This window comes from Eptatretus burgeri, chromosome 10 (genome assembly GCF_056783735.1).
Source record: "Eptatretus burgeri isolate ZD-2024b chromosome 10, Ebu_testis_v1, whole genome shotgun sequence".
Taxonomy (NCBI): Eukaryota; Metazoa; Chordata; class Myxini; order Myxiniformes; family Myxinidae; genus Eptatretus; species Eptatretus burgeri.
The window spans coordinates 18,864,842-18,891,366 of record NC_140970.1 but is presented as its reverse complement, the minus strand read 5'-3'; the positions used below and the strand labels follow the sequence as shown (position 1 = coordinate 18,891,366).

Sequence of the window (26,525 nt, the reverse complement as noted above, 5' to 3'; positions counted from 1 at the left end):
ACTGATGTTGTTTTCTGGCACTCCGAAGAGTGGACACTTACTTGTTGCGGTATTTGTGGAGTCCAGCTGAAATTGCCTTCGGTCAGATTTGATTTCCAGGAAGAGAAGGCAAGTTACTTCAAAGCAACTGCCTCATCCCAGGATGCAGTGTATTATGGATGGAAATAAAGCTAGGGTACCTGAAGACAGGATGGATCTGTGCAGAAGGGAGAGCAGGTTTCTGTGGAAGAATTCTCAGGCTGAGTTAATATCAGGGGGAGTAGACAGAGGAGTACAGTCTGGAAGTGAGATGGCTACTTGCAGTCCCAACCAATCTGCATAAGTGAACTTCCAGACTCGACAGTGCTGAGGCAGATCTCAAGGTTGCGAGAGAGATGTTAACTCTCACAAGCATATGGTAAGATGAATAAATCGGAGCAATGGAAGAGCAGAAGACTTCAGCAGCGAAGTTTGTCATCACCAGGTCCAGAAGGGAGGACTTGCCATTGGGAGAAATTCAGGTGGGAAAGTTCACAGATTGTTTCAGGCCCCGAGAGTCACAGATGTCCTTTGCTGAAGTGCCATGGCTGGGAAGAGAGGGACGAACACTCTTCCAATTTGCATAGGAACAACTGAAATCACCACATAGGATAAAGAGAGAGTTGGTTTGAGTGGATAAAAGTTGGTCCATGTTGTCTGAGAGAGAAGCAGACGGAGTTGTCGCTGTTTGGAGGATGGTACAACACAGAGACAAATAAGAGGGGTGAGGAGAGGGGAAGTCGCAGCCAAAGGTACTCCTGAGATTGCAGCTAAAGGTACTCCTGATCCTAGAATGGCCTATGTGTCCCGATTCTTGAATAAAGAATGCAAAGGCAGTGTAACCAACACTTGAAGAGGTTTAAAACACTCCATATGCTACGGTAAAAACCGTGACTTTTCCACGAAACCACATGTTCTGCCAGAGCAGGAAGAGCCGTTTTTGCCGCCTCACCAGCAGAGATGATGCAACACATGGGTGGAGCAGAAATATGCATGAGGAAAAACATGAATATGTATGAAGCAAAACATTAATATGCATGAGGCAAGACATGGTGGAACATAATATACATTTTACAATCAAACTGAGTTACATCACATTCCTCACGTGGTTTTTATGTAAACCACAACAGCAATTGATTGAGCAAAAATAAGAACATGAAACGAGAGCTGGGGTAGCCATCTTGGCTTGAAACATCGTCAAATTATTTTTGAAAATGATCAAAAATGTTGAACTTTTGTCAAAAATGAAATAAACCGATGATATCTGAATATATATATATATATATATATATATATATATATATATATATATATATATATATATATATATATATATATATATATATATATATATATATGTATATATATATATATATATATATATATATATATATATATATATATATATATATATGTCTGTCCTTATTTTATTTTTTTCGGAAATTTCAAGGGGCTAACCCGAATTTAGGTTGATATTTATGAGAAAAAAAAATATGAACCTGAAAAAAAATTGTCACGGGGTTGCTACCAGCTGTCAAAAATTGTAAAAAAAATGTGCATTTTTATGTTTTTTTGTATTTTTATGTCAGATATTTTTCATGAAATTTTTGCATGCTTACTGGTTGGTTCGAACGTGAATAACACGAAAAAAATGTTTTTGATCCCAAAAAAAAGTGTTACATATGTCCCAAAACGTGGCTCAAAAATGGGAAAATTTTCCATTTTCAACATGAAATTATGCCTTTTGTTCTTGCAGACAGGTGGAATAGGTCGAAGTTGGGGAAGAAATTACTATGTTATCAAACTCTTCTGATTTTTACTCACCAATGTCTCCAATACCACCTTCAAAATTTTATGTTCTGAAAGGGACCTCTATCGGCCTCTGATATGCGAAGTTACAAAAATTTCCAATGATAACTGTGCTCTGCAGAATATTTTATACGTGATTACAGACAAACAAAAAAAAAAACATACAAGATGACTAACATATCTTGCAAAAACTTCGTTTTGGCAAGATAAAAATGGCAGCTCGTAAGAAATATGGTGTTCTTTGAACTCTTGAGTTACCCTCGACAGAGGAGAGGGTATTGTATGTGGGTCCATTTGTTTGTTTGTCTGCACAGAACCTGAGTATTTGTATTACATTAGACCCTTTATAACCATACGACCTTTTCACACCCTTTATTAACTTTACACTATGACGACTCTAAGGACCACGAAGACCCATAAAGACCCGAAGATCCCTTAAACTCAAGCCCTGACGACGATTAAAATCATTTTGATCTTTTCAAACCCGAAGACCCTCTGAGACCCCTTCCTTTATAACCCCAATACCATTTAAGACCCCAAAGACTCCTAAAACCTTTTAGACCCCAAAGACCCTCAAGCTCTTTTGTTGGCTAACACCCTTCAGGTCAGGTCAGGTATGGGAGCATGTGCCAGAACAGCGTGTCGCTGCGTCCACTTTCCGCCGGTACTCCAGGGGCCTCCGTCTGGCCATCCCCCAGGCAGATGACAGGCCCATCCCCATCTCCTTGAGATGATGGTCAACCTGCTGCAACCACGAGGCATGTGGTCGGCCCACTGGCCTCCTCCACTCATGAGACTCCCTTGCTGAGAGAATCTGGTGAGCAGGATCAGCGTCAGGAAAACGAGCCACATGTCCAAACAGCCGCAACTGACGCTCACGGACTATGCAGGTAACAAATCTCATCCGAGTCTCTCTCAGCAACCGCTCGTTGGACACAAAATCCGACCAGCGATAGCCAAGGAATCTCCGAAGAGACCTGGTACCAAAGGAATTAAGTCTCCGTCTCAGATCCTTGGTCAGAGTCCAAGTCTCGCATCCATAGAGCAAGACGGAAGTACCAAGGACCTGAAGACTCGGACTTTCGTCCTCCCGCACAGGTACCGACAGCGCCACACCCCATGATCCAGTGAATCCATGACTCCCCAGGCCCGACCCAGACGTCTATTGACCTCTGACTCACAGCCAGAAGAGACATGAATATCACTGCCAAGGTAAGTGAATCTCTCCACGACCTCAACATCCTCACCACAAACAGGCACAAACAGGACAGCAGCATCCAAGATGTCACCGAAAGCCTGGATCTTAGTTTTGACCCAAGAAACCCGTAATCCCAGCGGCTCCGACTCCTCATTCAGCACCTTGAGGGCCCCCAAAAGGATATCTAAAGTCTCCGCAAAGATGACTGCATCATCTGCAAAATCAAGGTCTGACATCTTGACATTCCCAAACGATGCAACGCAGCTTGATCTCTCCGACATCCTCCCTAAAATCCAGTCCATGCAAGTGCTGGAACGTGTGGGGGCCAGTATACACCCCTGACAAACTCCAGTAACAACTGGAAATAAGTCAGAGATGGTACCACCACACTTCACAGCGCTCTCAGTACGAGAGTAGAGTTCAGACATCAGATCGATCAGTTTTGGTGGCACCCCACGAAGACCAAGAATCTTCCAGAGGACATCCCGATTCACTGAATCGAATGCTTTACAGAGATCAACGTAGGCTGCAAGCAGCCCCTGCCGAAACTCTCGGCTGTGTTCGGTGAGGACACGAAGAGCAAGGATACGGTCAATCGCTGACCTCTTTGGTGTAAAGCCTGACTGCTCTGGACGCTGGTGCTCAAGCAGATGGTGGCGAACCCTATCAAGAATTATCCGAGCAAAGACCTTGCCTGGCACTGAGAGCAGCGTCACCCCTCGGTAGTTGTTGCAGTCTTGGCGATCACCCTTCCCTTTCCAGAGAGGAACAACAAGGCCCCTCTTCCAATCAGTTGGGATGATGCCTGTGTTCCAGGCAGAGCAGAAAACTGCATGCAACGACACGAGTGCAGCATTTCCACCAGCCTTGAGAAGTTCAGCATGGATGCCACAGATCCCTGGAGCTTTGCCCCATGTCAACTGGTTCACCGCAGCCCGTGTTTCCACAAGCGAAGGTGGACCACAGTTGATTCGAGGGTCAGCAACAGGGATTGTAACACCCTTGACGTCCAACTCGACAGCTGTTGGATCAGCCTGGTACAACCACTCAAGGTAACCGGCCCAGCGGGCCTTCACTTCAGACTCCTCTGTCAAGAGCCTACCACTCTCTGCTCGAACTACAGTGCTCCGAGGGATGGGCTTGGATGAACGCAATGCGCGAATTCTCCTCTAAGCGGGACGAGAATCACCTGACCACAGGTGATGCTCTACCTCCTCACAGATTCCTCGCACATAGGCCTCCTTCTCCACCCTCAGTGCACGTACAGTTTTACGCCTCAGCTCCCTGAACAACTCAGCTCTGCCGTTCAGCCTGGCCCTGCGACTCTGGTCAATGGTATCCAGTGTCCCTTGAGAGAGAAAATTCTTCTTTGCGCTGCGGTGCGTTCCAAGACATCCACCGCAACATCAAGGACGGTGGTCTTGAAGGCACTCCACAACTCTTCAGCACCCCCCCAAAGCACCCAGACCCCCCAAGTGTCCACTCAGCCTGTTCGCAAACTCCTCAGCTACTCTCTCATCCCTGAGCTTGCCAACATCCAGCCTAGGCTGGGATGGTACCATTCTCCAGGATTTAAGGTGCAGCTTTATAGTTGCTACAACAAGCCTGTGGTCAGTATTGAGGAACTGAGCACTCCAGAAGACCCTGCAGTTCTGGATCATCCTCCAACTACCGTCAATGAGGACATGGTCAATCTCCTTTGCCACACTGCCAGTGTTGGAACACCAAGTCCAGCGATGAGCTTGTGGGCGCTGAAACCATGAACCAGCCACCCTAATTCCATGACTTCTTGCAAAGTCAAGGAACTTAGTGCTATTCTGGTTCATAGTTCCTGACCCATGCGGACCAACACACACCTCATAACCATCCCTATCAGTTCCAGTCGATGCATTGAAATCCCCCAAGACTAGAAGTGTATCTCGTCTAGGGCACTGATCAACCACAGACTCGAGCGTGGCGTAGAATGCATCCTTCACGGTGAGATCACTCGCCTCAGTCGGAGCATAAACAGAGACCAGGGAAATGACACCTAAGGAGTGACGAATCCTTAATCTCATAATACGCTCGTTGACCGGTGTTACCTCAATTATCATTGGGGTCAGCTTATTGGACACAGCTACAGCAACTCCTTGGGTATGGTAACCATCAGAGCGACCAGACCAATAGTAGGTGTAACCAGCCACCATTATCTCGCCGCAATCCGGTCTCTGAACCTCAGAGAGAGCTGCAATCCCGATGTCCAAACGCTTGAGCTCAGATGATAACAGAGACAGGTGATCATCCTCTCTTAGGGATAGGACATTCCAGGCACCCACCCGAAGGGAACGCCTTAGGTTAACCCAAGGAGACCGCCGTCTGGTGGACGACACCTCAGCACCACTCCGACACACTCTCTCGCAATCTGACCCAGGGATGTTACCCCGTGGTTTCCCTTTTATCATCAAAGATTGGGGGTCCCGAAGGCTTTGCCCCAATCCCGTCATCCGGTGAGCTGCCCTGCGAAGGGAAGCTGCACAGGAGGTACTCCCACGGAGTGGGTTTTCAGATTTTTTTGCGTTTTTGCGTTTTGCGGAATGAAGGGTTTTACGGTGGCCGGAGTGCAAATCCTGCTGCCAACCTCCTCATAAAAAAGTAACCCAACTGCAGGAGGACGTCCGCAGACACAGTTGGGCACTAGCTATGGATGGCCATTGGCTCATGAGGAGCTCCTCCGCCCTTTGACAGGTTTTGTTTTTAATCCTGCTGGGTGTCCATATGCTAATCATACTGGGTGATCTTTTCAAACCCGAAGACCCTTTGAGACCCCTTCCTTTATAACCCCAATACCATTTAAGACCCCAAAGATTCCTAAAACCTTTTAGACCCCAAAGACCCTCAAGCTCTCTTGTTGGCTAACACCCTTCAAGACCCCCACAACACTTTATACTCCTCAGATCCTTCAGACCCCGAGCACCCTTTAAGACCTGATAGACCCGAATACATGCTTCGACCTCTAAGACCCCTTAGAACCCTGAAGAGCATGAGACTCCTTTCAATAACCCGTAGACCTCTTTGACCTTTAGACCCTTTTTAGACGTTTTAAGAACCTTTCATCCCTTAAGACAATTCTGACCATTTAGGCCTTAAATTGCACCATTTTGACCCCTTCAACCTTTACAACCCTGAGACCATGAAAACCCACACAAAAACCCTTTTGATACTTTCGACCATTTCAACCCTTTTGACCTTTACAACTTTTCAGACCTTTGACCTGAACACTTTTACAAATGGACCAATTTGACCTTTCATTTGCAATCAATGACCTTTCATTCAGTAAATCCTTCTATTTATTTGCCACACAAAATATACCACACAAAACAAGTCCTGGTGAGGGTCTGCAATCTCTGATTGCTCTTTCTTGTTCTAATATATTTTTGTCCCTGTGCTGCTATTTGTGTTTTCATCCAGCACAACCTTTCTCCATGCCTTCAACAAAAATCCCTTCCACCCATTCCATGACCTTTATCTCCACATGTCCAATTTGGTAATATTGACAAGTCCAGTTTGCAGAGGTTGTCTACTTACCACAATCAAATCCCCTTCAGGTCATTTACATTGTCAAACCCTCTGTGTCAGTACCATCCCGCACATCTTCAAGCCAACATACTTCTCGCCCACCCCTTGTATGTCTCCCCATATTCAGCATCTCTCCAATTTATGTCTCCTCTTTCTACATCCACCCTCATCCTACCCTCTCAAAGTATCCTCCTCACAACACACTCAAAAAGTTACCCCCTCATCCCACTCTGAAAACCCCTCCCTCACCCCACCCCCTTAAAGCTTTCCCCTCACCCCACCACTGCAAAGCTTCTCCCTCACACCACCAACTCAATACCAGCCTCTCACCCCCTCTCAGCTCCCCCCCCAACCCGACTCTTCACAGTTGTCCGCTCATCCCGCACCATCCAATCTTCACCCTTCATCCCGCCCCATTTCCCCCCCGCCCCCCCCCCCATCATGCACTCTTCCAACCTACCCCCGTCCCGCACCCTCCCAATGCTGATACCTCCCTGCACACATGGTCCACCATCAACTCAATTCTGATGAATTTTCCAAAATCCAGAATCACTGCTCACCTCCACTCATTTGTTCATTTCTCTCACATGTGGAAATCAACTTCTACATTCTCATTCTTCCATGCAGGTTTTCAAAACAGTTGTTCACCACCACCTCAGATCATCCCCCTCCAAAACCAGGATATTTTCCACCCCCATTAACCCACCTCCTTACCCTCCCAACCCAAAGCCAAATTTCCAGTCATTCCTTCCCGAAAGTCTGCTTCTGTATCCACATTGTCCACCACGTGAGTCCTCCCCGAGCCCATCATTCCTCACCGCATCACTTATTTGTCCAAGTTTCCCTCTCTTTTGTCATTCAACCCTGAAGTTTGTGTTTCAGCCTCTTTCTACTGTTTCTTTTGTTCTGTTGCATTCTAATCTGTTCAGTGTTCGAGCTCTTTCACGAGCCTTGACTTTGTATACAAAAAAGCCTCCTCTCACACCATTAGTCACTCTTCCCTGAACATTCTGCTACTGCAGAATGTTCATAGGAGGAGGGCTTGAATTTCAGGCAAAAGATCAGCATGGTCTTTGTTCATATCTGGAACATTCGAAAGGTCTTGCACCCCTCCTTACTTTCCAAATTCTCAGCCTATAGCATCCAAGGCCACCTCCTCTCAAGGATTTGTGGATTCCCCCACCCTCAAAGAGCAATGCTCAATGTGATCCTTTCACCTCCTCTTTCTGTTGATGCTGGAGTGACCCCAGCATTGGCCTGGGCCTAGTCCTGTCTTTCCTCTTAATCAAGGATCTTTCTGATTACCTGGACACCTTAGATTGGAGGGTTAGGTAGAGTAGAGCATCACCTGTGGTCAACTGACTCTCGCCCTGCTTACAGAGGAATTTATGCATTGCGTTCTTCCAAGGCCATCCCAAGGTGTACTGCAGTTAGAGCAGAGGGTAGTGGGCTCTGAACAGAGAAGTCCGAAATGAAGGCCTGCTGGGCCGGTGAATTTGAGTGGCTGTTCCAGGCTGACCACCAGCTGTTGAGTTGGAGGTCAAAGGGTGTTACTCTCCCTGTTGCTGACCCTGCAATCAACTAAAAACCACTTTCGTTTGTGGAAACACATGCTGCGGTGAACCAGTTTAAAGGGGGATAAAGCTCCGAGGATCTGTGGCATCCATGCTGAACTTCTCAAGGCTGATGGAAATGCTGTACTCATGCCGTTGCATGCAGTTCTGTGCTCTGTTTGGAACACAGGCATCATCCCAACTCAATGGAAGAGGAGCCATGTTGTCCCGCTCTGGAAAGGGAAGGGCGATCGCCAGGATGGCTACAGCTACCGAAGGGTGACGCTGCTCTCAGTGGTGGGCAATGTTTCTGTTCAGATAATTATTGATAGGATTTGCCACCATCTCCTTGAGCACCAGTGCCCAGAGCAGTTGGGCTTTACACCAAAGAGGTTAATGATTGACCGTATCCTTGCTCTTCGGGTCCTCACCGAACATCGACAAGAGTTTCTGCAGGGGCTGCCCGCAGCCTATGTTGATCTCTGCAAAGCGTTTGATTCGGTGACTTGGGATGCCATCTGGAGGATTCTCAGTATTTGTGGGGTGTCACCAAAACTGAACAATCTGATTTCCAAACTATATACTGATACTGAGAGTTCTGTGAGGTGCGGTGGTTCCACAGCAAGGGGGGCATTCGACTTATTTACAGTTGTTACTGGAGTTTGTCAGGGGTGTTTGTTGGCCCCCACACTTGCAAGCACTTGTATGAACTGGATGCTGAGGAGGATGTTGGCGAGATCAAATTGTGGTGCATCACGTGGGATGTCAAGATCTTTGACCTTTATTTTACAGATGATAAAGTCATCTTTGTGGAGACACAGGATATCTTTATGTGGGTGCTTAGGTCAGGTCAGGTATGGGAGCATGTGCCAGAACAGCGCGTTGCTGCGTCCGCTTTCCGCCGGTACTCCAGGGGCCTCCGTCTGGACATCCCCCAGGCAGATGCCAGACCCATCCCCATCTCCTTGAGATGATGGTCAACCTGCTGCAACCATGAGGCACGTGGTCGGCCCACTGGCCTCCTCCACTCATGAGACTCCCTCGCTGAGAGAATCTGGTGAGCAGGATCAGCGTCAGGAAAACGAGCCACATGTCCATACAGCCGCAACTGACGCTCACGGACTATGCAGGTAACAAATCTCATCCGAGTCTCTCTCAGCAACCGCTCGTCAGACACAAAATCCGACCAGCGATAGCCAAGGATTCTCCGAAGAGACCTGGTACCAAAGGAATTAAGTCTCCGTCTCAGATCCTTGGTCAGAGTCCAAGTCTCGCACCCATAGAGCAAGACTGGAAGTACCAAAAACCTGAAGACTCGGACTTTCATCCTCCCGCACAGGTACCGGCAGTGCCACACCCCATGATCCAGTGAATCCATGACTCCCCAGGCCCGACCCAGATGTCTATTGACCTCTGACTCACAGCCAGCAGAGACATGAATATCACTGCCAAGGTAAGTGAATCTCTCCACGACCTCAACATCCTCACCACAAACAGACACAGACAGGACAGTAGCATCCAAGATGTCACCGAAAGCCTGGATCTTAGTTTTGACCCAAGAAACCCGTAATCCCAACGGCTCCGACAGCTCATTCAGCACCTCGAGGGCCCCCAAGAGGATGTGTAAAGTCTCCGCAAAGATGAGTGCATCATCTGCAAAATCAAGGTCCGAGATCTTGACATTCCCAAACGATGCACCGCAACTTGATCTCTCCGACATCCTCCCTAAAATCCAGTCCATACAAGTGCTGAAAAGTGTAGGGGCAAGTACACATCCCTGACGAACTCCAGTAACAACTGGAAATAAGTCAGAGATGGTACCACCACACTTCACAGCACTCTCAGTACCAGAATAGAATTCAGACATCAGATCGATCAGTTTTGGTGGCATCCCACGAAGACCAAGAATCCTCCAGAAGACATCCCGATTCACTGAATCGAACGCTTTACAGAGATCAACATAGGCTGCAAGCAGCCCCTGCCGAAACTCTCGCCTGCGTTCGGTGAGGACACGAAGTGCAAGGATACGGTCAATCGTTGACCTCTTTGGTGTAAAGCCTGACTGCTCTGGAAGCTGGTGCTCAAGCAGATGTGGCGAACCCTCTCAATAATTATCCGAGCAAAGACCTTGCCCGGCACTGAGAGCAGCATCACCCCTCGGTAGTTGTTGCAGTCTTGGCGATCACCCTTCCCTTTCCAGAGAGGGACAACAAGGCCCCTCTTCCAGTCAGTTGGGATGATGCCTGTGTTCCAGGCAGAGCACAAAACTGCATGCAATGACAAGAGTGCAGCATTTCCACCAGCCTTGAGAAGTTCGGCATGGATGCCACAGATCCCTGGAGCTTTGCCCCGTTTCAACTGGTTCACCGCCGCCCGTGTTTCCACAAGCGAAGGTGGATCACGGTTGATTTGAGGGTCAGCAACAGGGATTGTAACACCCTTGACGTCCAACTCGACAGCTGGGGGATCAGCCTGGTACAACCGCTCAAAGTAACCGGCCCAGCGGGCCTTCACTTCAGACTCCTCTGTCAAGAGCCTACCACTCTCTGCTCGAACTGCAGTGCTCCGAGGGATGAGCTTGGATGAACGTAATGCGCGAATTCCCCTGTAAGCGGGACGAGAATCACCTGCCCACAGGTGATGCTCTACCCCCTCACAGATTCCTCGCACATAGGCCTCCTTGTCCACCCTCAGTGCACGTACAGTTTTACGCCTCAGCTCCCTGAACAGCTCAGCTCTGCCATTCAGCCTGGCCCTGCGACTCTGGTCAATGGTATCCAGTGTCCCTTGAGAGACAAAATTCTTCTTTGCCCTGCGGTGAACTCCAAGGCATCCACCGGCAACATCAAAGACGGTGGTCTTGAAGGCGCTCCACAACTCTTCAGGACCCCCCAAAGCACCCAGATCCCCCAAGTGTCCACTCAGCCTGTTCGCAAACTCCTCAGCTACTCTCTCATCCATGAGCTTGGCAACATCCAGCCTAGGCTGGGATGGTACCATTCTCCAGGATTTAAGGTGCAGCTTTGGAGTTGCTACAACAAGCCTGTGGTCAGTATTGAGGAACTGAGCACTCCGGTAGACCCTGCAGTTCTGGATCATCCTCCAACGACCGTCAATGAGGATATGGTCAATCTCCTTTGCCACACCGCCAGCGTTGGAATACCAAGTCCTGCGATGAGCTTGTGGGCGCTGAAACCATGAACCAGCCACCCTAAGTCCATGACTTCTTGCAAAGTCAAGGAACTTAGTGCTATTCTGGTTCATAGTTCCTGACCCATGGGGACCAACACACACCTCATAACCATCCCTATCAGTTCCAGTCGATGCATTGAAATCCCCCAAGACTAGAAGTGTATCTCGTCTGGGGCACTGATCAACCACAGACTCGAGTGTGGCGTAGAATGCATCCTTCACGGTGAGATCACTCGCCTCAGTCGGAGCATAAACAAAGACCAGGGAAATGACACCTAAGGAGTGACGAATCCTTAATCTCATAATACGCTCGTTGACCGGTGTTACCTCAATTATCATTGGGGTCAGCTTATTGGACACAGTTACAGCAACTCCTTGGGTATGGTAACCATCAGAGCGACCAGACCAATAGTAGGTGTAACCACCCACCATTATCTCGCCGCAATCCGGTCTCCGAACCTCAGAGAGAGCTGCAATCCCGATGTCCAAACGCTTGAGCTCAGATGATAACAGAGACAGGTGATCATCCTCTCTTAGGGATAGGACATTCCAGGCACCCACCCGAAGGGACCGCCTCAGGTTAACCCAAGGAGACCGCCGTCTGGTGGACGACACCTCAGCACCACTCCGACACACTCTCCCGCAATCTGAGCCAGGGATGTTACCCCATGGATTCCCTCCTATCATCAAAGATTGGGGGTCCCGAAGGCTTTGCCCCAATCCCGTCATCCGGTGAGCTGCCCTGCGAAGGGAAGCTGCACAGGAGGTACTCCCACGGAGTGGGTTTTCAGATTTTTTTGCGTTTTTGCGTTTTGCGGAATGAAGGGTTTTATGGTGGCCGGAGTGCAAATCCTGCCACCAACCTCCTAATAAGAAGTAACCCAACTGCAGGAGGACGTCCGCAGACACAGTTGGGCACTAGATATGGATGGCCGTTGGCTCACAAGGAGCTCCTCCACCCTTTGACAGGTTTTGTTTTTAATCCTGCTGGTTGTCCATATCCAAACACCCTCCTCACCAGAAAACCTGGTGAGGGAGATGGTTTAGTCGCCGACAACCCGACCATGGAACAGGTTAGTACAGGTTTACATGGTACCTGTAGCAGGTCACAGATCGAACCTGACCTGACTGGTGGGTCCTTGAGGCAGTGAATGAGGAGTGAGAGCCACTGGGATTAGGGGTTTCCTGGGTCAAAACTAAGATGCAGACTTTCAATGACATCTTCAATGATGCTATCGTCGGCGATACGCTGCCGCGCTATGCATAAGTTAGACTATCGTTGGGCATAGGTTGTGAACGCCGACAACACGCTCAGCATTCGTTGGTATAAGTTATCTAAATGTGATTAAAACGTTCTGTGTGCATTACTAATACGTTATGCATACGTCCAACACGTTATTATATGCCCAAAAATTAAAAAAAACATCAATAGTTCAGCGTATGCCAGCGTTTTACATACATTTTGATACGTTGCCAGACGCTGGCTAAAACGTCAAGGTGTGACAGCGGCTTAAGGGAAGGTTAGATGAAGATAAGGATAAAGCAAAACAAAATATAAGAAAGAGAAAAATAACAAGAAAACATCCAAGACACAGGAAGCAGCAGAAGTCAGGTGAAATGCAATGGAACCTGAAAGATGTAAGAAGTCGGAATTGACATTCCTCTTAAAGCGGAGTCGATCGTAGGATAATGGGAAGCATGTTGCAGGCAGTGCATTCCAAGTGAGACAAAATGAGGGATAAAACTATCTGCATAGCGTTTCATTATACACTTTATATCAGCTGAAATGCATGCACGTGCAGAGATCAAAGCAAAGATCGCTGGTATCAAAGTTATCTGCTCTAAGTAGAAAGGAAAGAAATTCAGACCAAGGCCTTAGAAATGTTGAAATCTGACAGAAAATTCTGGTGCGAGCTCTTGCATGTACATTCCAATCTCAGCAACACTGACGCGATGATGTGTCGAGAGTTCTTCAAGATATTGTAAACAGCGGAAAGTCGAGGTGTCAATGTCCTGAGAAAAAAATGGCAAGTTTCGCAGGGAATGCCTTCTATGTTTCAGAGACCGATAAAAGTTTGGCCTGCACCACGCAGACGGGCGTTGAGTTCGTATAGATGTGTGGTGATGTCAGAAAAAAACATTAGTTGTGCAACCCGTTTGTCATTAATCACCTTGGGGTCGTTTTTACCTTTTCCTGACCTTCTTCTCGAACTTTCGAACTGAGTCACAGTAACTCACGACAACTGCTAACTGTGGTACGTCATTTATATCCACACTCTCATCAAGCTTGACACCACCGTCTGTTTGTTTATGCGTCTCTCCAATGATCTGGGAGACACAGGTACATCTTTAATTCTGGAGATGACTGTGTTTCATTGGGCAAACCATTAAATAAAACATCTGAACAACTGAGAAAAGCCTCTTATATTGTTGCGGATTTGGAAAGCTATCGCACTCAACATTCAGGTCCTTTAGCTCATTTATATCAGTAAGTACATGTTTCCAGTTAGGGTCCCGACCCCAGTCTAATGGGTAATTTAATGTTCGTGTGCTGCAATTTGTATTAGGAAAACCATCTGCAGCAACAACAACAGCCACAAAATGCCCGTTGGTGGAGTACACGCTGCGGAACAGCGAGCATCCCCTGCGTGCTCACTGGAATGCGGGCGTGTTCAGACTGCATCCCCGATTTGAATTCCTTTCCTTGTATGGGCATAAAAGCAGCTCGCGGGGGGGGGGGGGGGGATGGAATGCGGCAGCCCCCACCGGCGGCAGCTGAGTCATGAAGGGAAGAAAAGGCGCGCCTCCGAGGAATGACAGGGCGCACATGCGCAGAAGGTCCCCCGGTGTAGAAAGGGCGGAGTTATGAGGAGGCGCCCCCCCCGCCCCTTTCGGAGAGGGGGAGATAAAAATAGCGCGGTGTGTGCGCGCGCTGGCGTTCGTTCTGTTCTGGGTCTGGCGCGGTCGTCGTTTTTCTCTCGTTCTGGTCCTGGCAAGGTGGTCGCGCACGAGTTCTGGAGGGACCCAGCCAGCCAAGAGAAAGGGAGAATGCTCCCAGTGTCGCCATCTCCTCCTCCTCCTCCTCCTCCTCCTCCTCCTCCTCCTCCACGCGATCGCGAGCCTGGGCGATCACTTCAGCTCACCTCGGCCAGCTGCGGCTGCGCCGCGCAAGTCCCTGGCGACCGGAGCTCCTGGAAGGCGGGATCGTCCAGCCGCGTGTTGGCGGCCAGGTAGCCAGCCATCCTGGTCCTCAGCTCCCCTGTCCTCTGAGCTGAAGGCCGAATAAAGGCTCCAGCCACACCATTTCTGTCTGCGTGTGCGTATGTCTGTTTGTGGCGCCAATCTGGATAAGTAAAATTGTTGTTCAGTACATGCTCGTTTGTACATTCCGCATAGAATAGGCTGCAGGCTTTGCTTGCGTCTTGTCCCTTTTCCCCCATTGATTGCTTGCCTACTGTATAAATAAACCCCAAATTGTTAAATATACTCAGCTCGTCGTGTCATTTCTGCATTGACTGAGCATGTTGTGCGTGTAAGGGATGAGTTGGCCATTGTCAGTGTCACAAGATAATCGGGCTGGCGGAATTCGGTGATACCACCGCTCGGCTAAGCACACGGAACGGGCTCGCTTAGGCGGCTCGCTTCCGTACGAGTTCCGCCGAGGGTGAAGTACCCCGGTAACTGGATCACGTAGGTACTTAGGTAAGTTGAAGTTGGCAATTAACCATACCCCACGTGATCTACCCATTGGCGTATTTCGGTCCAAAAGAACCAGGACCCGTCTTTTCCGGACTTTTCCAGAGAAGTACGATCTATATTCCGGGCGATCGAGCCGAGGTGACCACTGCTCCATCGAGGGTCGTGATCGTGGCGACGCGCCAGCGGGAAACCATAACACTGGTGTCAGGAGTGGGATTCGGCCTCATCCGCCTCCACACGAAATTCACGGACGTGGATCAGGGGTGTACAAGGCAACCTCCCCCCCACCCCCCTGTGTCCCCAAATTGCGAGCATTTAAATTTTATTCCCAGCACGCAGCATGGCCAGTCAGACGAGCTGAGGCAGGTGGGTTGTGATAGTATAGTGTTCGAGGAACCAGAGGCCCAGAACACCACTATGCAGGTCGACCGTCCCCCACAGCCGAACACAGAATTCATAATGGACGCAGCAGCGGGGACAGCGGCGAATGACACCCCTCCCCCCATCAAGTTTCCTCCCCGATCCCGGCCGGTTCCGCACAACATCAGGGCGGACTGGCTGCGCAGAGTTTACCTGACATGAACCAGTTGGGGGAAATGTTAAGGGGGATGATGCAGGAAATGAAAAATAAAATGTCTGCAAACACGCGGGATCTGCGGGGCGACTTACAAGCCACGAATGGCAAAATGGATGCGATGAGGGGCGACATGGATGAGAATATGCAAACACTGTGGGGTGAGATGTAGTGCATGGGGGTAAGCCTGCAGACAGACTTGGACAAAATGAACGACAAAATGGCGAAGGAGATCGGCACGATACGAGGAGAGCTGAACGAGTTGAAAGGGAGTGTAGAAGGTGTGTGGTCCGCGATGGAGGTGGGTAAGAAGGACGTGACAGGCTAAATAATGACGGTCGGATGGGAGGTAGACAAACTCGGACAGGGGGTGAAAGAAATTAAAAAAGGACAAGAGGCACTGAGGACGGAATTGGAGGAAGCGAAAGGCGAAATGGCAAAAGAGATCGGCACTGTTCGGGGAGAGATGGCTGAGTTGTTGGGAGAGTGTAAAAGGTGTGTGGTCCGCAATGGAAGCGGGTAAGGGGGACATGACAAAAGAAATAATAATGGTTGGACAGAAGGTAGACAAGTTAGGACAAGGGATGAAAAAGGTAAAAGAAGGACAAGACCAACTAAGGCGGGAAACAAAGAAGGAGTGTAAAACGAGACACGAAGAGATGACTGAAATGGTTAAAGAGATGGGACGGAAGGCCGAGACAGAGACGCAGGAAATGGGAGTACGAATGGACAGACATATAAACGAGACAGAAGATGGATTTAAACTGGCAAAAGGTGAATTAGTAGAGAGACAAGGGGAGATAGGGCAGGTTAGAGATGACCTGGAAAAAGTAAAAGACGGGCAGGCACGAATAGAGGGGAAGATAGGGGATATGAAGGCAGAGTTGGTGGAACGTGTTGAGACCCGGTGTAAGAGGCAGGATGGCCTCCTTATGGATCAGGGGGAGAAAAATACGCTCCCTCAGGGCAGATCACAACCGGGTGAGTCCGGTGTCACCAAACGAGGTAAGAGGGTTGCACGACGCGGGGGTGTGCATGCCGAGTTTGGGGGGGGGCAGAGGCCGCAGGGTCTCTTGGCCTAATACAGGCCCCCAGCATGATTGTGCCCAAGTGTATGCAGAATGCGAGCGGGATGGCATGGGGGAGCACGCAGGATGGTGCGGGGCTTGCACCGATGCAGACGGGGGTAATAAACTCCCCGGGCGAATGGCTCGGGCTCTGCGAGGGTAGGGTACCATTGGAATCTAGGGGGTTCGTCCCTCCATTTGTCCCTCAGGGACTGGGAGGTGGGGTTCGGACCTCGAGAGGCCAGAAGGTGCCGCTGCCTCCGTACGACGGGAAGAGGGACTTGAGGGCGTATTTGGCCCAGTTTGACTGCGTGGCCTGGGAAATGGCTGGAGCTTGGAGGAGGGCACTGAACAGCTCACAGCGGCACTGCGCGATGGGGCGGCCGAGGTCTTGACCACAATACCCTCCGGAGGGATAACACTGGTGGGCCTCCTTTCGGCTATAAATAACTGGTTTGGTGTGGAACAGCAGAGCGAGCTTGTTAAGGCTCAGCTCAGTGGGTGCAAACAACACCCCCATGAGAATATGGGAGATTTGGCACACGATATTCGCCGCGTAGTAGGGATCGCACATGCGAATATGGCACTGCAGTACCAGGACGACCTTGCCCTGGACTACTTTATCCAGGCTCTTGCGGGCACCGATGCCGGGGCGCTACTGACCACATTTCGTCCGGAGAACCTCCAGAAGGCGGCTGACGCTGCAGCCCGTTGGGAGGCATCAAAGTCGACGGCTAGAGGGGCCGGGCGACATGCAGTGGCAATCCGGCAGGTGGGCCCCGTGAGCAACGATGCGCCAGGAGCCAGGGCTACCTTTGGCGACCGGGCGCAGTTGGAGAAAATGGTCCGGGGCATGGTCGACCGCCGGTTGACGGGGTCCGGGCCGGGGCGGTCGGGCCCAGGAGGGGTGGGGGATGGGCCATCAGGGGATACCCCAATTCGGAACGAAGGGTGGTATAATTCGGAGTACCGGAGGCATGCACCTTACCCGGTGAGGTGTTTTAACTGTGGCAAGGGGGGCCACCTGCAGCCATGGTGTAGGTCCCCGCGCAGGGAAAGGCCCCAGGCCCCCGGACCACCAACTCCGCCCCATGCAAACCGGAATAGCCGGACCCCAACACCACCCCCACGAGTCCTAGGGAAACTAATGAGTGCCGAACATATAGGGCCGTGTTCGGCAGACCCAGATGGAGAAGAGCTCTCAGAGCTGCGACAGGTTATCTATTGTGGCCAAATTGGCACTGGTAGTTTGACAATTCGGTGCAAAATTGCCGGCGTAGGGGTAGACGCCATTGTGGACACAGGAGCAAGCGCCACGATCATTAGCCCTGTGGTCTTTAATTCGAGTGTGGACGGGTGGGAAGAGATCCGCCATCTGCAAAATCATAGTTTGCAGCTAGCTACCGGGACAACGGCCCCCATCATAGGGCGTTGTTTCGTGACCCTTAAAATGGGCACTACCAAAAGGAAAATAGAGGTTTGGGTGGCGGAGGTGTGCGACCCATGTCTAATATGGTTTGGATGTGCTGACCGCCGGTGGTTGCAAAATCGACTTAGGCCGAGGAGTCATGCAGTTGGGTGGTGAGTAGTTGCCATTGGGGGGCATGGGCACGGATGAGAGGGTGGAGCTGGAGGCTCCGAACTCCGTGGTCATTCCCCCGGGTGCCGAGGCAGTGGTCCCGGCCCGGTGGCGGGCACACCCAACCTGGTAGGGCTCCTGCGGCCTGGCTGAACTACTGGTGGGGCAATCAACCCCGGGTTTAGTCGTGGGCCGCACCCTGGTAAACACCGACGGGCCTTTCGTGCCCATCCGGGTGATAAATGTTAGTACGGAACCATGCACTATAAGACGGGGCACGAAGGTGGCAGATTGCACCCCAGTGGTACAAGTCGCAGAGCTGAGGGACGATAACATCGAGTCGGACCGGCCCCAGAGGGGATCTCCAGAGTCTGTTAGGAATTGGCCCGATCCCATTTGCGAGATGGTAAATCGGAGTAGCGTAGATTTGGAGGATGCCCAGCGGGAGGCCTTACACAAACTGGTGGGACGTACGGGCCTGGTGAAACATCAGATCCACACCGATGGGGCCCGGCCTGTCTGTCAGCCTGCTCGACGGCTCCCATGGAGCAAGAGAGAGGAGGCTGATGAACAGGTAGAAAAGATGCTCAATGCAGGCGTCATCGAGCCCTCAGGAAGTCCTTTGATTTCACCAGTTGTGCTGGTCAAAAAGAAGGATGGGACCACGCGTTTCTGTGTGGACTATCACCAGCTTAACAACGTGACACTCAAAGACTCCTATCCCCTGCCTATAATTGACGATACCCTCGATGCCGTTTCAGGCTCCAAATGGTTCCCAACTTTGGACCTTAAGAGTGGGTATTGGCAGGTGGAGATGGATAAGACGGGGAAGAAGAAAACGGCATTTTCTACAGGGAAGGGACTGTATCAGTTCACTGTAATGCCGTTCGGTTTGTGCAACGCCCCCGCCACCTTTGAGAGATTGATGGAGCGTGTGCTTGGCGGCATGCCATAGCAATCATGCCTTGTGTACCTGGATGACAACCTGGTACACGCTAAAACATTTCCCCAGGCAATAGCCAATTTGGACCAGGTGTTTAGGTGCCTCAGGCAGGCAGGACTGAAATTGAGCCCGGAGAAATGTACTTTGTTCGCGACAGAGGTGGCCTATCTCGGACATGTGATCGGCCGCGATGGGGTGAAAACTGACCCAGGGAAAATCACCGCGGTAGAGGAGTGGCCCGTACCTGCAAACGTTAAACAGGTGCGGGGGTTTTGGGGTCTTTGCTCCTACGACCGGTGCTTTGTGGCAAACTTTGCGGAGATAGCCAGGCCCCTTCACCGGTTAACGGAGAAGGGGTTGAGATTTAATTGGACAGGGGAATGCCATCAGGCCTTCCTCAAATTAAAGGGGTGTTTGACATCCACACCCGTTTTAGCATACCCCACCGATGACGGGATGTATACCCTGGACACGGATGCAAGCCAGGAAGGATTGGGGGCAGTCTTGTCTCAGACACAGGGGGCGTGGAAAGAGTGATCGTGTATTACAGTCGGGCCATGAGTGGGCCCGAACGAAATTATTGCGTTACTCGCAAGGAGCTATTGGCTATGCAGTCTGCGCTGAGCCATTTTATCCATACTTGTACGGGAGGAAATTATTGGTTCAAACTGACTATTCCTCCTTGCAATGGCTCTTGCGGTTCAAGGAACCGGAGGGCCAGATTGCAAGGTGGTTGGAGAAGTTGCAGCAGTACGATTTTAGTGTGGCCCATATAGCCGCTAAGGCTCATGGGAACACCGATGCGCTCTCTCGACGCCCCTGTCTGGGAGAAAACTGCAAATATTGCACGAGGCATGAGGAGAGGGACCAATTGTCAGACACCTCCGAGAAACTCCCGGCGGCCCGGGTGGTAGGCCCAACTTTGCCACTAAGTGCAGGGGAAGAAGTTGGCGGTTTGGCGTGGAGCACGGCCCAGTGGGAAGACCCCGTGATAGGGCCTGTGTACAAGTGGGTCCAGGAAAACAAGAGGCCCAGTGGGGAGGAGATAACCCCATTCGGGGCACGAACAAAGGCGTTCTGGGCTCAGTGGAAGACCCTTGAAATGAGGGACAACATCTTGTATCGCAAGTGGGTGGAGATTCCCTCAGAGAGAACTTATTGGCCGGGAGTAGTCCCAGATCAATTTAAAACCAAGATTTTGAAACAGGTGCATGGTACCCGCGCCGGCGGCCATTTGGGCAGGACCAAAACAATATCTCGGGTCCGCCGGTGGTTCTATTGGGTCAACATGGGGTGTGATGTACAGGACTGCTGTCGAGCATGCGATGCTTGTACTGCCAAAAAGGGACAGGCACGGAGGATGAGGGCCCCACTCCAACTACATCAGGTTGAGGCCCCCCTTGAGCGAGTGGCCATGGACATTTTGGGACCACTGCCCCCCACTCGCCAAGGTAATTGATACATCCTCGTGATTATGGACTATTTCACCAAATGGCCGGAGGCCTTTGCCCTTCCTAACCAGGAAGCCGGAGTCGTGGCAAAGGCCTTCGTAGAAGGACTTGTATGTTGGTACGGGATTCCAGAGGAGCTGCACACTGACCAGGGGCGAAATTTTGAGAGCGAATTGCTAAAAGAGGTGTGCAGACTCCTGGCAATTCGCAAAACCTGAACAACGCCCCTGAGGCCACAGTCTGACAGTATGGTGGAGAGGTTCAATAGAACCCTTACCAACAATTAGCCCTCTTCACCGCCGATAATCAGGAGGATTGGGACGAACATCTCCCGTATCTCCTGATGGCCTATCACACGTCCCAACATGGGGCCACCACCTGTAGTCCGGCGCTGCTCATGTACGGACGGGAGCTGCGAACTCCCGTCGATTTGCTATGCGGACCAACGCCTGAGCATCCTGACAGACCCGCAGGGGAGGGCTATGCCCATCAGTTGGAGGAAGGCATGGAAAAGTCCATGCCTTCGCTCGCCGCCAGCTCCAACAGGCAGGTATAAAGATGAAGCACAGGTACGACCACTGGAGCCAGGTGAGTGAGTACCCTCCGGGGCGAAGATTTGGTTTTTCAACCCCCGGAGGAGGAAGGGCAGATGCCCGAAACTCACCTCGCCCTGGCAGCGCCCGGGGGTCGTCCTGGCGCAAATCAGTGACGTGCTCCTCAAAATTAAAATGGGACCACGAGCACTCCCCTGGATCGTCCACGCGGACCGCCTGAGACTCTACAAGGTCGACCTTACGCCCTCATGGATAAGTCTTGCCGGAGTAGCCGGAGATGGAACGCTCCCGCAGAGGAGCAAGGCTCGCAGACCTTGCTGTGAGTACACGAGCCCAGGCAGGGGGGAGGAGACCCCCTTGCTTGGGCACAGGAAGTACTAGTTAGTGGGAAGGGTTAGCGATAGTTAGACTGGCTTCATGGGGACATGGGTTGTTCCTCATGGAGCCCATGGAATGGATTATTTAGAGGGATTTTAGGTTAGATTAGAAAATGGACCTTGTTGGATTTTGGAGACAGTGACAGACGTTGAATGTGTAGAGGGGACGTAGCTTAGCTACATAGAGTAAAAGGATGTGCTATAGTTTAAGGGATGACGAGGGAGCACAAGTTAGTTGAGGGATCTAGTGATATGAGAAGAATGGCAGTGTTCAGTGATGTGAGCGATGATATGTGTTGCAAAGTGAAAAATGTACTTGACGAGTGAGTGAGGGCTTGCGGGCCTGTGTGAATGGAGCGAATGTGGTATGCAAGGTGCGATGAGTGATTGGGGGGGAAGAGTGATTCTCACCCAAGGGACCCCAGGGTCAGAGTAATGTTAGTTAGTGGGTTAGCCAAATTGACAAAATGGAAGTCGTTTTGCTGTTAGTCCGAGTGTAGGCCCAAAACCCGTTTGGAGGGATGCAAGAGTCCTGTTGACGGGCTGGAAGCGTGGCTGCGAACAGTGAGTATCACTTAGTGGGCACCCTGGGCACCGGACTAGTCGGCCGCGGTCGGCTTAGGGCCCAAGAGGGGCCGGGATAGCGTAGTGGGCACGGGTGGGCCCGCATGAAGCGGGACCCGGAGCACCAATGGCGCGTGGGCAGTGTCGTGGGCACGGGCACCCGGAGAAAAGGGGCGTGTGGCACCAACCTGCCACGTGAGCGTCGAGGGGGAGTAGCCAAGGAGGGCACTCCCCAGATCATAGGGAGCTGGTAGGCTCGGAGACAGTCTCAGGGTCTGGGGGTGCCATGTTGGAGAATTGGCAGAGGGGACGTTCCTGCCAAGTGAGCCATGCTGCCCAGCCATGAAACCGTGTGAGGGCATGGATGAAAATTTGAGGGCAAGGCCCAAATTTGTGAGGACACCAACACAGGCGACTGGAATCTTGGTTGGTGGAACCAATAGTTTAAGCGACAGGCACTTTTGAAAAGCCCCGGGGTAGTTTAAGGTTAATAAATGTTAGGGTAGATCGGAAAATGTATCCCTCCGCACCATCCATCCCTTCGCTGTCGGTAGGCTGTTGGACTCACCGTGGTAGATCGCTGAAATCTGAGGAGGCCATTCTGAGGCTTCGTTGGGCCTCAAGACAGGACGCTATCTCTCCCTTATTCCACTCCAGGAAAGGAACGTAGGGGTTGGGAGTAGAATGACCATAGGTTAGCCGGACAAAGACAATAAAGGGGGTTAGGGAGACAGGATTATAAGAGAGAAAATAATAATAATAATAATAATAATAATAATAATAATAATAATAATAATAATAAAAATAAGATGGGGCTAAATTGGTTGGATTTTTTCAAACTAAGGGAGTGGGTATGGACAGAGACAGGCAAAGGCGATAGGTTGGGGGGAGACCGTAGGTTAGGTCTGAGCCCGCCTTCAGAGCGGCCGCCACCATCGCACTCCCTCCACAAACCTCATTGAATGAGACCAGAGGCGGCCAGCTTCACCTGCCGGCCTGTTATGCTACAGCGGCCTGTTCCGGCCTTATCATGCCTTGTCTGCCTGCCTCTGCCTTGACCCCATGCCTGCTACCCTTGTGTCTTGCATTTGCCCCTGTGTTCATTCCAACACCATGTGCGCCAGGATCATCGTGCAAGTTGTGAGGACTGCCCTGCACGCAGCCACACACGGGGACTGCATTGATGCAGCCCGTACACCGTTTTGTGTTTGCTTGCATCCATCTCTATCCGGTTCATGTCAAGGGAGGAGCCTGGGACTGCATTGGGCAGCCGGCTACCTTCTTGTTCCTGCATAGGGAGCCAGAGACTGCATTTGGGCATCCTGGCTACCCTCTTCAAATGGCCTGTGGGATGGCAAATGGCATGCCAGGTTAGGGTGAGTTGCCTCCAGCAGCTGAAGACCAAGAAGAAAGTTCAGTGACAGACAACGGGGCCTTTTAAACAGGCCCCGAAGACATCTGACCTTCAGCCGTGGAGCGCTCACCCTCACAAACTGCGACTAACTTTGCCATGCTCTTGTTCCCACAGAGTCCATCAGTCCTGGGCCATGGTTTTGTGTAAATTTATAAGGTTAAGGCAAAAGTTAAAATGATAAAAACGTGGACCCCCACCTGCATGTTTGTTTTAGCGCCAGCAATTTTAGTTAGTTGTCCGAATGAGTCTGAGTGAGTTGTCCAGTTAGTTACGCAGCGCATTAGGTTACTTATTTTTGGGATACGGATACACAAAATGTCGCACTCAGGGATCCGAAGATAAAATTATCTAGGAGAAACTTGCACATGAAGGCACACAAAAATTTGACGACTTGGGACGAGTCTGTAAAAAGGGGAGGGGGTAGTGTTGCGGATTTGGAAAGCTATCGCACTCAACATCCAGGTCCTTTAGCTAAGTTATATCAGTAAGTAAATGTTGTCAGTTAGGGTCCCGACTCTAGTCTAATGGGTAATTTAATGTTCGTGCGCTGCGATTTGTATTAAGAAAACCATCTGCAGCAACAACAACAGCCACAAAATGCCCATTGGTGGCGGACACGCTGCGGAGCAGCGAGTGTCCCCTGCGCGCTCACTGGAATGCGGGAGTGTTCAGACTGCATCCCCGATCTAAATTCCTTGTCTTGTATGGGCATAACAGCAGCTCGCGGGGGGGGGGGGGAATGGAAGGCGGTAGCCCCCACTGGCGGCAGCTGACTCATGAAGGGAATAAAAGGCGTGCCTCCGAGGAATGATGGGGCGCACAGGCGCAGAAGGTCCCCCGGTGTGGAAAAAGCGGAGTTACGATGAGGCGTCTCCCCCCCCCCGCCCCTTTCGCTGAGAGGGAGATAAAAAAAAAATAGCGCGGTCTGTGCGCGCTGGTATTCGTTCTGTTCTGGGTCTGGCGCAGTCGTCGTTTTTCTCTCGTTATGGTCCTGGCAAGGTGGTCACGCACGAGTTCTGGAGGGACCCAGCCAGCCAAGAGAAAGGGAGAACGCTCCCAGTGTCTCCAAGTCCTCCTCGTCCGTGTGATCACAAGCCTGGGCGATCACTTTGGCTCACCTCGGCCGGCTGCGGTTGCGCCGCATGAGTCCCCGGCGACCGGAGCTCCTGGAAGGCGGGATCGTCCAGCCGCGTGTTGGCGGCCAGGTAGCCAGCCATCCTGGTCCTCAGCTCCCCTGTCCTCTGAGCTGAAGGCCGAATAAAGGCTCCAACCACACCATTTCTGTCTGCGTGTGCGTATGTCTGTTTGTGGCGCCAGTCTGGATAAGTAGAATTGTTGTTAAGTGCATGCTCGTTTGTACATTCTGCATAGAACCGGCTGTAGGCTTTGCTCGCGTCTTGTCCCTTTTCCCCCATTGATTGCTTGCCTACTGTATAAATAAACCCCAATTGTTAAATGTACTTAGCTCGTGTCATTTCTGCATTGACTGAGCATGTCGTGCATGTAAGGGATTAGTTGGCCATTGCCAGGGTCACAAGATAATCGGGCCGGCGGAATTCGGCGATACCACCGCTCGGCTACGCACACGGAATGGGCTCGCTTAAGCGGCTCGCTTCCGTACAAGTTCCGCCGAGGGTGAATTACCCCGGTAGCTGCATCACGTGGGTACTTAGGTAAGTTGAAGTTGGCAATTAACCATACCCTACGTGATCTACCCATTGGCGTATTTCAGTCCAAAAGAACCAGGACCCGTCTTCTCTGGACTTTTCCGGAGAAGTACTATCTATATTCCAGGCGATCGAGCCGAGGCGACCACCGCTCCATCGAGAGTCGTGCTCGTGGTGACGTGCCGGCGGGAAACCACAACAGTATATTCCCCATCTGTGAATGGCTTTCCATGTTTTGCAACACATTGTGCGGTTTTGTAACTTTCCTCTGTGGCTTGAATTTTCTGATACATACAGTAGTAAAGACATGGCTTTGCTTTCCACACCACACTGTGACTCGTTTGATTGACTCAACCTTGTTTTCCTCATCCTTGAAGTGTTTCTCAGGCGTTGTCTGAAAATGTCGTTGGATACTTGATATGCTGTCAACAGCACTCACAACATAGAGTACAAGCAGCATGGTCTTTATGTTGAAAAAAATCCGTATTTATCTCTCTAAGAGGGCTGAAAATGAGCAAACATCTAACGTTGCTTTCTTTGGAACTGCCAATTTATCGGAAAAAAAACCAAACCATGATCAGTTCACTTATCACGAGATTTCCTGCAAACCGAGATTGGCTGGCACAACTAAACATCATGTGAATAAAACAAATGAATCGTTTTTCTTTCTGCATCAGAGCTTTCAGTTTGAAGCATAATTTAGTCTTGAATGATGCGACCCAATTAAAGCTGTATTTTTTTCAACTCTTTTATCAAGATTATTTTATCCGTTAATTCGACTTTTATTGTGCATGTCACTCAAAATCATCTTACGTGCCACTCAAGGTAAACATGCCATGCATTGCTGATCCTTGTTCCATGCTAAAAACGCAAGCAGACTTTTAAAATAATTTTATTGTACAGTACTAATAAGCTCTAATAAGAGGGAAACTTATCTGCAGTTATGCTATTTTCTCTGCTTATGGAATTTTGTGGGGATGGGGTAGAGAATGTGGGGTGTGGGGGTTAAAGTGAGTTTCAATCATTGCCAATTCACCCTTTCTAAGTTGTTTGCTGAAAAACAAAGGATCTGTGAAAGTCTGTTTGTTGTAAAGGATCTGATAAAACAATATTTTCAGATATCAACTGTGTGGATTTTATGAACGTTTTTTCTTTATCTTTTGTATCACTTGTCAGGATTTCATCATTGGATGGTGCCAGGTCTTGGTAAGTAAATTTTGAACCACCTAGTTTACATTTTTTTAAACATACCCTCCACCCCCACCTCCTCCCCCAAGTCCACAGCCCCAGTCTTCAAATCCTCCTTCCAAA

The 26,525-nt window shown here is 50.4% G+C and overlaps 1 protein-coding gene across 50 annotated transcripts in view; it reads left to right on the top strand.

The window, feature by feature from the left end:
* Positions 1 to 26,525, top strand: part of LOC147018033 (inter-alpha-trypsin inhibitor heavy chain H4-like) — a 160,333-nt gene that overhangs the window by 106,010 nt on the left and 27,798 nt on the right. For 36 of the 50 annotated variants that reach the window (XM_085897293.1, XM_085897294.1, XM_085897291.1 and 33 more), the window contains one exon: positions 26,391 to 26,420. The exons of the other annotated variants lie outside the window; for them this stretch is intronic. In XM_085897293.1, coding sequence (XP_085753419.1) covers positions 26,391 to 26,420 — 30 coding nt within the window. The remainder of the gene's footprint in view (positions 1 to 26,390; positions 26,421 to 26,525) is intronic. 50 annotated transcript variants of the gene reach the window in all.